At 33.7% G+C, this 13,518-nt stretch overlaps 1 protein-coding gene across 1 annotated transcript; it reads left to right on the top strand.

Annotated features, from left to right (window-relative positions):
- The first annotated feature begins 2,005 nt into the window (after positions 1-2,005).
- On the top strand, positions 2,006-6,187 carry LOC120215362 (plant UBX domain-containing protein 7-like). Its single transcript, XM_039213082.1, is given in 11 exon segments — positions 2,006-2,240; positions 2,517-2,644; positions 2,745-2,855; positions 3,097-3,292; positions 3,567-3,644; positions 3,761-3,829; positions 4,282-4,425; positions 4,595-4,697; positions 5,064-5,131; positions 5,133-5,330; positions 5,895-6,187. Coding segments are annotated over 11 exon segments (1,362 nt in total). The 5' UTR covers positions 2,006-2,138; the 3' UTR covers positions 6,060-6,187.
- The last annotated feature ends 7,331 nt before the right edge of the window (positions 6,188-13,518 follow it).

Here is a 13,518-nt window from a genome sequence, read left to right as displayed (position 1 = left end):
AACGTGAATTCGGTGTATGTTTCATAAAATGTCTCGAACTCAACAAATCCATCCTAGAATCCTTTGATTTCTTTAAATTTAAACTACGATAATAAATTTATCATTAATATTTATTTAAATATAAAGACACCAAAAATTTAAATTTATATCATAATCAAATACATAAATAAAGTGTTAATCCATTCATCTTAAGCTTCCTAAATCTTAGTCATACATGCATGTTTACTATTGATATTCATATTGATACCTATAAGCATGCTAATTAGCTATTTTACACCTAATTCGATACAAATCTTACATCTACACATATAATTCACATGAATAAATCTAAAATCATCATATTGACACAACCAAACATAGGAATACTTAACAACATAGTATGAAAACCTTAAATATATTACAAACATAAATCAATACTCAAAATAGTTATGTTTAAAGATATTACACCAAAATTAATTGGAAATTGATTCGCAAATCCTAAAACAAAATATGAAATTATCAATTAAAATTGAGTTCCCACAAAAACAGTCAAACAAATGAAATAAACTTTGAGATTTTTTTTTAATTAATCACAGGTATCCGATCTATTGACCGACTAATCTAGATCGGGTATTGCAGAGGCGAGGGCAACTCTCCCAACCCAGTTTGCTTCGCAAATGTCAGGATTCGAACATCTGATTTTGCTTAAGGGACCTAGTGCTTCATCTCACTAGACCAACTAATTAACAAAACGAATCTTAATTAAATAGTAAAGATAAAATCGAATCAAGAACAACTTCTTAACAAAACGTATGCACTAGCATGGTATCATAATAAAACAATTCATGGCAATACAAGAGATTAAGCAATTCATACATAGTTCCTGCACAAACTGAAATCATAAATCACAAAAACACATACAAATTCGATTTTGACTATATTTACCTAATTCAATCTTATAGTATTCTTTAAATTGATGGGTTGCTCGATTAATTTTGATTTTCCCTACTTTAAGAGGTTTCCACTTTTAGCGGACCCCATACGTCACAGTAAGGGTAAAAGCATAACTATGTTTCTAAACAGAAATTTAAAACAATTGTTTATAAGATTGATGGAAAATCAGAATTGTTTTTATAAAAATATCAATTTATAATTAACAGAATCGACTCGGATATTTTGTGGTCTCGAGCAAAACTAAAAAATAAGCATTTATAAAATGAAAGTATATCCTATTACTTTGAACAATTAATTTAAAATTACATTAATAAATTGTTGAAAAATGATTAAATTAGGGGATTAGATTATAAAAGTAAAAAGTATGATTGAAAAAATTAGGGACCTCAATTATAAAGGTAAAAAGTGAATTAAAAACTTAGGGGCATCAATTATAAAGATAAAAAATGAGATTGAAAAAAATTAGAGTCATCAATTATAAATATAAAAAAATATGATTAAAAAAAATAAGGGCCCAATTATAAAGATAAAAGGTGGGATTACAAAAATTAGAGGCCTCAATTATAAATATAAAAAATAAAAATTTGAAGAAAATGAAAGGATTCAATTATAAAAATAAGAAAATATAATATAAAAAATAGGGGCTTATAAAAATAAAGGCCCTGAGAAGTCGCTCAATTACACCCCTAATAGTCGGCCCAGATAATTAATACATAATTTAAAGAACAAAAATGAAACTTAAAATTTAATTTAATTTTTCTTAAATTGAAATCAACATCACTGTTAAGTTTTTAACGGCGAATATCAAAATGAAGCCTAAACTAATCGTAAGTATAGTTTTGAAAAAAAATAAAGTCTGAGTACAACATGGAACAAAAATAATAGTTTAAGTACTACATGCGTAATTTACCCTTTGGTATTTATATCAAGATGAAAAAGTTCAGCTGAAAAGTATAACTTAGTAATTCAGTATAGGATAATAAGTTGAGTAAAAACACCGACCTAATAAAAGACTATTAATTTAAAACATCAGAAAAAAAGAGGGCAAATTAAGCTTAAGTTTATCAATATTGGGCAAATCCCCTATCCAAACCCTAAGTACTCGCTGATACTCTCCTCTTTCTCCAAATTGAGCTTTTCATCTATCTAGGGCTTTGGAATTGGATTTCGTTTTGGAATTTGAGGCACCAGAAGAAAGAGGGCAAATGGAGGGAATGTTGTCTGCGAGTGATAGGCAGAGCATGGTTTCCTCCTTTCTTGAGATCGCCGTTGGTCAAACTGCCGAAACTGCCATGCAGTTTTTGCAAGTAAGCTTTTATTTTCTCTGTTCTTTTTTTGGCACCTGTATCATAAAATTCGAAGCTTTTTTGATGTCCAAGGGTTTCCACAATGTTGAAGCTTGTAATTTTTTTGTTTCTTTCCTTTTCCTCCCTTGAATTCTTAATGGCTTTGTGAATCAATTAGTAATGCTGAGGTAATCTGTTATTAATGTCTATTTACTGAGAATATATATTAGTTTAAATTTATGAAAAGAGTATCGTTATTTATGCCACATGCTCAACGGTAAAATATGTGGGAAACAGGCAACAAGCTGGAAGCTTGATGAAGCTCTTCAGCTATTTTATGTCGGTAATGAAGGTGGTGTAGTTGCACCGGCTTCTGAATCTCCAGCTGTGGAAAACGTAGATTCTTGGGTTGATCAGAATTCTGGGTTAGAGATTTGCATTAAACTTCACTCTAGTTCAGCACCTAATTGTTTGATTTCCTAATATTTACTGAAGATTTTGCTATTGCCTTCTAATGTTAACCAGTGAGTTGAAGGAATCTGGAACCAGCAATGTTGGAACCATTGCTGGAGAGGAAGTACGCCCTCCTTTACCTGTAGTAAGGGAGACACTTTATGATGATGCATTGCTATATGGGTATTTTTCTATTTTTCATATTTAGCTGCTTGCGTGTTGCACTGGTATATTACTTTTCTTTCTTTATATGAAATTGCAAATGTACGTGTTTTTTTATGATCATTTTTTTTGTGTGTCTATATGTTATGTGCGCATGCATGCTTATATTGTCTTTAGTTGTTGTATGATCTGGAGAGAATTCTACTGCAATTTCCTAATAATTCCTCATGTGGTAATATTTCATTTTCTAATATTCATACAGAGCATCAAGTTTGGGATTACCTCCACAACAGTCAGGTTCGTTAATTGCATTCCGTAATTTTGATGAGGAAATGAAACGCCCAGGGGTATGGGAAACAGATGAAGGTTCTTCTTCCACAGTGGATGCTCCTCGAGATAACCTGGCCTCTTTGTATCGTCCTCCTTTTCATCTGATGTTCCAGGGACCATTTGAAAAGGTATATTGATTTTCTTAGCACTTCTTATTCCATAATCCATACGAAGTGACTTGTTTATCAACTTCAAAAATATTACCTCCTTTGAAGTGATAATATCCCTTGTTTGATCATGTAGTGCATAGCCCAGGTATAATAACTTTGTTCTGGGGAAAATGATATTTTGTGCCCTGTGGGTTAATGTGGACTAGAAAACTTTAAGACTGCCTTTTCCAATAGTTTTCTCTTCAACTTTTAAAGTCAATTTAACCGAAGGCTATATATGTCTATGATTTAGGCAAAAGCTGCTGCATCTGTTGAAGGCAAGTGGCTCCTTGTCAATTTACAATCTACCAAGGAGTTCAGCTCACATATGGTATTGTTTGAGTCTTCCCCCTTTCCTCTAGTTGAAACTAAAAAAGATTACTTCATTCCCTGGGTTTGAAGTGGCTTATAATGTAATCTTACTTGCTGATGTTTGTGTTTCTGAAGCTTAATCGAGATACGTGGGGAAATGAAGCAGTTTCTCAAACTGTTAGCACTAACTTTATTTTCTGGCAGGTTAGTATGAAGCTTTCTAGTTGTCCTTGCCTTCTTTGCCTTTTTTCTCTCTCTTCATCCACTATAAGTTTTACCTTTCATTTATTTTCTAACGTATGCTATTGCATCTTTAGGAATTTTTTTTTGAGTTCTCTTTATTATTTGCTTGTGGTTAAATTTACAAGTCTTATATGATACAAGATGTTTGCAATTTTTTGATAATGGAGATATAGAGATGCTTTCTTTTTAAATGGGAACTTAATCTGATACTTTAATTTTATCAGTCAACAATTGATGGGAAAATCAAATAGTCCTCTAAGAAAGCTGCAGCATTTTACCATGTATATGACCTTAGGAGCAAGAGCCTCATAAGCATTGAGTGCCATATGCATCCTTAGAGGACTTCCATATCATTGTATTATTTAATCTCTTGTTTCATTTTACACTTTATTGATGCTGTCCTATGGATATAGGTATATGATGATACAAGCGAGGGGAGAAAAGTTTGCACCTATTACAAACTAGATTTGATTCCGGTAGTGCTTGTTATTGACCCAATCACAGGTCAGAAAATGCGCTCCTGGTGTGGAATGGTTCAACCTGAGAGTTTGCTGGAGGTATCTATTTTGTTACATTAATGCACAGATTGGAAGTTCACAGGAAAATAAGCAAAAATGAAAAATGAAAGGGTTTTAAAAGGAGGCTAATAAAATTATGATTTATGGTATTTGAAGAATTTTCGGCGTATGGCTTTTGTGATTTGATAAAAGAGATTTTAACCTTTAGGACCTGGTTCAATTCATGGATGGGGGCCCAAGAGATTACCATGCAACACTGTCTCATAAACGTCCAAGAGGAAGCTCAGTTATGCCGCAACAAAAAATTAAAGGTAATCGTGTATGTTCTTTCCTACACCAAGTTTATCGGTAGAGAACCAGTTAACATATAAGTTTCAGTCTGTGGTGCTTTCATTCTTCTATCACCCTGATTTGGTTAAGATGTAGTGCTGAGGCCTCTTTCAAGAAGGCAGTAAAGTTGGCAATATTTTGATGTAATAGATGGTTCAAGGGGGAGTGAGAGAATTCCTTTATCTATGTGCTAGTTCAGTACAAAATACCTTATTTGTGGATAATGACAAGAAGGAAAAACTTTTAAGAAATATGAAAAAAATCCATCCAGAATAAAATATGCTGTTTATGAAACTGTATGATTCGTCTGGATGTTCTGTATGTAATTTCAGTTCATTTTGCTGTAGTGTCAACAGATGAAACGGATGAAGATAAGGAAATGTTAAGAGCGATAGCAATTTCTATGGAGAACGCAGAGAGACTATAAAGCAACTTCAGATGATAAATCATCATCCACTACTGACAAGGAGGAACCCTGTTCGACTAAGAAGCCTGCTTATCCACCTCTCCCTGAAGAACCTAAGGGTGACAGGAACCACTTATGTAGGGTTGGAGTCCGTCTTCCTGATGGACGTAGGGTACAGAGAAATTTTCTCCGAACTGATCCAATACAGGTAAGCATACTTTTGGGAGCTTATATTTTTTTTCCCCTCTACTCTGATCTGTTACCATTTATGTATTAGAATTTGGGTTGTTTAAGTGTGGATTTCCTGAGATCCCTGTTGGAGCTAAGAATTTGCAGATTCAAGTATTCAAACTATATTTCCTTGGATGCTGCTTGCTGTAAGGCACAACGTCAAAATGTGTCTTAACTGATTTGCAAATGTTGTAGAACATTATTAAGATGACAAAATCGTGGCATCTAAGCAGCATCGGTGAATCATTTGAACTGATCTCTCAGATTCCTCCCCCTTCTACCCTATACGTGTTATTAAATGACATGTATACCAGTTTAAACTGATATGCATGTTTTTTTTATATAAACTGATATACATGTTTAAAATCGATATTCCATCGTGTCAGTTTTTAGGGGAGTAGGAAGTAGCGACCATTGAATTTAAACTTGAAAAACTTGTGAGAAAAATGTATTATTGTATCCTTTGGGAAGAGTGATCGAGTCCGTAGGATTGTCCTATTAGATTGGTTTCTTACTTTCATTTCATTTTGTCATTCTGCAGCTACTATGGTCATTCTGCTACACTCAACTTGGTGAGGCTGAATCAAAGCCATTCCGGTTGACCCAACCGATTCCGGGAGCTTCAAAATCTCTGGATTATGATAGCAAATTAACGTTCGAGGAGTCGGGACTTGCCAATTCAATGATTTTAGTCGCATGGGAATGAATGTTGTCGAGATGGCAGTGGTCTTCATGTTTCTTCAACCACCTAGAGTTGAGAGAGTTTTGGTTTGCAAACTCTATATATCCCTGTTTTTCAGTTTTTGTTGCTCTTCAAGGAGTTTATTTAAGAGGATAGGGGATGAAAGAACCATATACTATTACAATGTGTATATATACTCAAATACTCGTGCCTCGGATACTTTTGCAGTTTGTTCAGTTTTTTTCAAAGACCAGAATTCTGTGTTGCCAATATTTTCCATTGATAGTATATTAAATAATATATATATGTATATATGATATTCATAAAATATTTACTTCAGCTTATATTTCTCAAATGGTCAAACTTTGAAAACTGGATTAATTTTTTTTTATATTCAAAAAGAGTTTATTACTATATCATTCGAAAAGTATTTTTGTTATTTAATATTACATATTTCAAAGCAAATATAAAAGCAAAAAGTACGAAATAAATATGGTTAGACCTATGATATTAAAAGCGGTTAAAAGGTTGTTCTCAATTAGGGTTGTTTTTGGTTTAGATTAATTTAGGTACGGGTCCATATAGATCCAGTTGAAATTCAAATCAATTTTAATTTAGTTAGGGTTGTTTTTTTTTATTCAAATCAAATTGGGAATGAGTATTTATTGATCTAGTTAAAATTCAATTCGTTTGATTTATTTTAGATTTAAAATAAAGTTTGAACCATCATATTTAGGTTATTATTGAATTTTAAATCGAATAAACCAGTTAGAATAATTGACAAATTTGCCAGAACTAGCAATCGATGAATAGTGGATTGGATGCATCAGAACATGTGGAAGTAGAATTCTCTTTTGTGTGTGATTGGGACTAAGAAATTCACGCTCTTAGCTGTCCATTGTTCATTAATCTTTCCCAGCCATGGACATAGGTTAAGGGGCATAAATTAAAACAAAATCAAATTATGTGGGCTTTGGAAAAAAAATTTTATAAAACTCATTGTATGTCAAACATGTCTCACGTTTTTTCCAAATTAAAAAAAAATGGAAGAGGAAGAAGAAACTAAACATAAAAATTGAAGAACGATCCTAAAGCACCATTTAGCAATTAGAAACAGTTATTAAATTAAGGGTAAACTACTTCAATGGTCACTAAACTTTGAGTAAGTTTTCATTTATAACAAAATGGTCACTCAAAGTTAACCCTAGTTAACGTCGGTGATGGAAAACCCAGCTGGACCATTAAATGCTTAGCTGGACGTCGACTGCCACGCTGGAGAGCCAAGTGTCTTGCGCGGTCAAATTCCCTCTTCATCTTTAAATATAAAAGTACAATCCCTAAACCTAAATTACTTATTCAACTTTGCTCTCAAAGAATTACCAAGGCAAAACACAAGGAGAAGATGGAAGACTCCATGGATGTTCCACTTTGCAATTGTGGACACCCAACTAAGGTGACCACTGTTTGGACGAACGAAAACTGTGGGAGGAGGTTCTTTGGTTATCAAAATTATGGGAAGAAGATGACCGAAAAATGCTGGTTTTTGTTTGGATGGATCCTCCCATGGGCTGGAACGAGGATAGAGTTGTCGGGATATTAAGGAAAATTGATATGTTAAAATTTCTTTCTGTTAAGTTATTTGCTTAGAATTAGTTGGAATATCGATATGAGATGATAGGCTTAACATGAGCCTCAGCAAGTGAAAATACGCCAGGTTTTAACATCTGTTCAGTGTTGGTGAACAACATGATATCAGGTTTTTGGTTCTAGAACTTCAAGAGAACAATGGAGATGAAGAGCAAGCAATCTATAAGTGTTACTTTAAGAAACTTACAAATCAAAAATTTAGATCTATTGGAACAACTTGGCTATTAACTTATTATTCTGATTTTGGGGGAATGCGGTGGGAAAGGTTTATTGTCTTTTCCACCGTGTTATATGTTTTGGTGATTAAATTTTTCTTTTCCCTTCGTGTTCCTTTCCAACTTTTTGTTGAGCTTCGTGCTTATTTTGTTTAAAATTTCTTTCTCTTGACATGAATCATATGCTTTTTTAGACCATCAGGTGCATAATTCTTGATTCATTATCTGATTTAATCGATTCTTGTAATAAGTAATGGACATTGTTTAGATCATTTTTCATTAAAAAATTTAGCTGTAGAATTGGTTGTTCAATTGATCGTGTCAATGATGCTAACGATTCAGCTAAGCTAATAATGCTGGATATAAATATTTTAACCTGTGGTATAAAGGAATGTGTGGAGGGGTAGAAGAAGCCATACAAAATATTATCAACTGGCATTTTTTGACACAGATAATTTATGTATATGAAGAAGAAAGTATCATATACAGCTAATGAAAAGCCAAATCCAATTTATAACAGTTTGAGAGGTGATTGTGAAATGATCCTGGAGACATATGATTAGTCGACTAGTATAGCTTGAAATTCGTTTCTTAGGTTGAACTGGTTAAGTGCAGGCTATGGTTTTGATTTTCTGCAAAGTCACTTGAGGATTTAGTAAATTGAATGGTTGGTTTGAATGCATGGACCTCTTTCATAAACCTTTCCCATCGAGAATCGGAACAACCTGGTGACGATGAGGATTCTTAAGAACCATCTAGATAGGACACAAAGTATTCTCTTCATGAAGAGAATTTCGGATTTCTATTTGCTGCTGTTTCTAGCCATGCTCTTGGGCTTGGTTCCGGTGTCCAGCACTTGCAGAGTGTGTTAGTACACAACACCATGGAAAGTGGAACCTTAGCTGGGTGTCCACAATTGCTAAGTGAAACATCCACGGAGTCTTCCATCTCTCCTTCTTGTGTTTTTCCTTAGTAATTTTGAGAGGAAAGTTGAAGAAGTAATTTAAGTTTAGGGATTGCGTTGTATTTAAAGATGAAGAGGGAAGTGGAAGAGTTGACCGTGCAAGACTGTTGGCTGTCCAGCATGCCAATCAACGTCTAGGTTAGGGATGGAACGGGCCGGGTTCGGGACCCTGTCCCCGTCCCCGTTTAAAAAACCCGTACCCGTCCCCGCTTAAAAAACCGCGAAAAAACGGGTATCCCTGTTTAGCATAAACGGTTATTTAAACGGGTATCGGGTCGGGTATATATATTTAAATTAAATATATAAATATTATATATTTTTTTAATTTAAATTAAATTTATTAATATTATATATATATATAATAATTATTTTTAATATTTATCGGGCCGGGTATCGAGTCGGATAATCGGGTAATCGGGGCGGGGATTACTAAACCCATCCCCGTCCTCGTTTAACATAAACGGTTTTTCCCATCTCTGTCTTCGTTTAACATAAACGATTTTTCCCGTCCCCGTTTAATTCGGTTTTCGGTTTTTTCCGTCGGGTACGGATTTTTTTGCCATCCCTAGTCTAGGTAAGCGTTTAACAGTCCAACTCAATCTTCTGTCTTCAAAATTAACGGCTGTTAACGTCGAGTGACCATTTTATTACAAATCGATAACGTTAATGACCAATTTGTAACTTTTAAAAGTTCAGTGAGGAAAACGAAAACTTACTCAACGTTTAGTGACCATTGGTGTAGTTTACCCTGAAATTAATGGTTTTATTAAAACAATGATTTCTATCCCATATTTTATGGTACCCTATTTCTCACTTACACAGTTGCTCATGAAGAGTGCTTAACTATCATCGGCTAATAAACTCCTAACTGAAAATAAATCCTATTGCCATTGATAAATGTACATCACCCTTCAACAAAAATGAAAATGGTAAACCAAAAGCCTATGTCTAAAACAATTGGCTTATACCACAATCTTTTTAAAATCCTTTCGATTTCAATTATCTTCAAACTATGACTCCTATGCAGTCCAACATTTCCATAGTTCTTATTGAAAGCTAAGAGAAGACTAACAATGCATTAAAACATGCCGAGTTGAACTGTGAGGAGATAGCAATTAAAACCTACGACAGCAGCAATGGTTCCACCAGAACCGAAACCGTGCTGAAGCCACCTACAGCAGTGAATATAGAAATACATCAAACTTAACCTAGAGCTTAAATAACTTGGTTTATGTAAACACCTGTTAGAGGTGGTATTTTGATTTTTGCAGGGTCTGGAAATCGAATCCTGGCAATTGAGACACCTTTCCTATTCTCGGGCTGTGGCCTTGAGCCAAAAAGAAATACATGAAACTCTATAGTCTAGTCTCAGCTATGAGTCACACTAACCACAACTCGAGAAAGCTTCAATTGTTTTCCATCTTCTTGCCCAAATAGAACATTAGCTATCAGCGCAACAAGAACTGAATCTTCCTTTTCTTAGTAAAATACCTACTTCTGTCTCGATCTCGATCTCGATCTCGATCTTGTTCCCTATCCCGCCCATAATCTCTATCTCGGTCATGATCACAATCACAGTTTCTCTTCCACCCCTATCAACCACACCTGCCAGGCAACCACACCAATATTATAAGCACCAAATAGAAATACATTCCGTTATTCATCTAGTCATTTATTCAAGGTGTAAAACCAAACATTGATGTCAAGAGCGTTCTTCTCATAAACTAGCAAAAGCAAGCATATAATTTTCCTTCTATGCTCTTATTTACAATCTCAGACTCTATAAACACTGGTTGAATCTAATTTATAAAATATAACAAGTATTTTATACCCATATGGAACTTTTGATGTTATAAGTATTTTATACCCATATGGAACTTTTGGACGAGTCTATCTGATATAAAGATGATACGAATGTGGTACCACCTTAACTTTTTTTTGTAGGACAAGATCACCAAAACTATATAGAGCCTAGCAACCTAAACTGAAGGGCCATATCTTCCATATTCTCTTTGATTAAATATGGAGCATAGCAACCCAAACATAAGGGCCATTTATATTTCACATTCTCTATCATTAAATAACCTTGACATGTATAACAATCAGTATCTTAAAACACAGAATTCTGATAAGAATCAGTTGTCAAAATAATGATCCGAATACCTAGTTTCTCAACCTCCAAGCCAGCACGGCCTGCTCCTGGTAGAGGCTGTCCAGCTTCAACTTGTGTTTTTGCTCTGAACTTTTTCTTGAGATTTCCAAACTCATCATACATCTCACCATCATCCTGAAATAAACCATAATTACCATCAAATTTAAGATTCATAATGAATTAAGCATTAAGTTATAATAATGGAGATATTTTACTTCTTCTGCCTCACGTCGACGTCTCCTCGTTTCCTCTCTCTCTTCTTCATCAAGTTCCTTGTAACCACCACCACGACCTCCTCTGTTAAGAACAAGTTTAAAGTAAAATAAGAAGTTTTGCACAAAGCCGTAAGAATCAAAGGACAAAAGGTGCAAAAGGTTGAGAACTGCAGTAAAATGGCATACTGGAATACGCGAGTAACAAGAATCCCATTCCACTTAAAAAAAGCAGACAACAAAATTAATTTACTTGCTCAAGATTACTGTTGCAGCTACTAACAAGAATGAATATTCAGTACCACTGCTTACACCAGAATGTCAGTAGAGAATCAGGAAAATACTGTTTATAAGAATTAGAATGCACTGTACTGAAGGATAGATGCAATTCATGTCATGATAAAAAAATGTAATTTCAGTTTTCTCTCCAAGAAGGGAATATGTATGTTACTCTATGGATCTTCCTGCTCCACATCCTGATTCTAGGTATCCAATCCACTACATGCATATTCTAGCAAGTTCAAATAATGGACACTGGTAGACAATGGCATCAAACAATTACTTTCCACACACAAAAATTCAATAATACACTTAATATATATATATATATATATAGGTTGTTTTTCAGACCATTGTGTTAACCATGAAAAAGATGAAGTACAGGCAAATATCATGATTAGGTGTAGTGGAATTTCCTTTTATTTTCCTCCTTCCAGTAAAGGGAGCACTGTACTTTTTTTCTAAGAAGGAAAGATAGAAGGCATTTCATAGAATGCATAGCAATAGCAGCTTTACTTGAAGTGTGCTAGAGGAATCAGATGGAATTGTTTCATAACTGATTGGAAATAGTAACCCCGGCAACATCTCTATTGTCTATGAAACATGGTTTGAATTTCGTTTAATAACAATTTAAACTCAAAAAGGTAAAAGGATAACAAATATTTGTTAAATATATGTTTGGTTAAATATATGTTTGGTTGCCAAAAAGGAAGCTAGAAAGTTTGTAAACATGTTTCTATCTTTTCCGATGTAGGTTATTTATAAAACATTTGGGGTTTTATACCAATTGCTAAATAAATTTTGTTTATTTCATCTCTTTTTCTTTTCTTTTCCCGGTATTTATAAAACAAAATTTTCTACTTTGAATTCATTGTTGGGCAGACAATGATATTGGGATTTCATTGAATGGTTTTGTTGAGGAAGAAAGGAAGGAGATGAAGATTGTGTTCATAAAAATTAAAAAATTAATTGTTATTTAACATTTATAATAGTTTTGTTAAAGTTATAACAAGTTATTGAGTTAGCTAGGTAGTTGAGTGTTTAACTTTCCTTTCTATAGCTCTATGGTTCAAATATCATAAAAAACATTTTTTTCATCAACAAAACGACATCGTTTAGTTCATAAAAATTAAAAAAATTAAATTGTTATTTAACATTTATAATAGTTTTGTTAAAGTTATAACAAGTTATTGAGTTAGCTAGGTAGTTGAGTGTTTAACTTTCCTTTCTATAGCTCTATGGTTCAAATATCATAAAAAACATTTTTTTCATCAACAAAACGACATCGTTTAAGCTTTTTGAACATTAAAACGGTCGCTCCAAAACGATGTCGTTTGGGTGAAGGTGTCATGTCATCTTCGTCACGGAATAAAGATGTCATGTCATCGCTCCATTAACGGATTAATGGTGAGGTGACATAATTGGAGTTAAACATAAATGTCAGTGTTAAAATTGACAAAATTGAAACGTTAGTAGTATTTTCGAGCCGACACTTAAAGGTAAGTAGTTTGAAGTAGTTAACCCTTACTATTATTTTATTGGAAAAACTATCCATTGGTGATTAAATTGTGAAATAAATTTTGTTGAAATATTTTGATATAACAGTTAAGGCAAAATGTTTTTGGACTTGAATTGAATTTACTCAAATTTTTTCAAAGTTTTCAAAATAATTCAAAGTCCTTAAATCTTGGAATTGAGCACAAAACGTTTTTCTGGACAAGTAGTATCGATATTGTTCTTACAGTATCGATACCTAATGAACAATACCGATATTGTTCATATGGTACCGATACCAAAGGTAAGGGAAGTATCGATACTCACTAGTTAGTACTGATACTACCAACATTGCTCAAATTCCATAATACAAAATGGTATCGATACCCAAAGGGGTACGATACTACTTGTATAGTAGTATCGATACTATAGGCATAGTATCGATACCATCAGGCCCCAACAGCTAGTAACGGCTAGTTGATTTAAAAATAACAAAAGGTAGTACCGATACTCCCTTTAG

The sequence above is a fragment of the Hibiscus syriacus genome, unplaced genomic scaffold (assembly GCF_006381635.1).
Source record: "Hibiscus syriacus cultivar Baekdansim isolate YM2019G1 unplaced genomic scaffold, ASM638163v2 tig00110114_pilon, whole genome shotgun sequence".
Taxonomy (NCBI): domain Eukaryota; kingdom Viridiplantae; phylum Streptophyta; class Magnoliopsida; order Malvales; family Malvaceae; genus Hibiscus; species Hibiscus syriacus.
The sequence above is the reverse complement of the archived record's forward strand: the minus strand, read 5'-3'. Positions and strand labels throughout refer to the sequence as shown.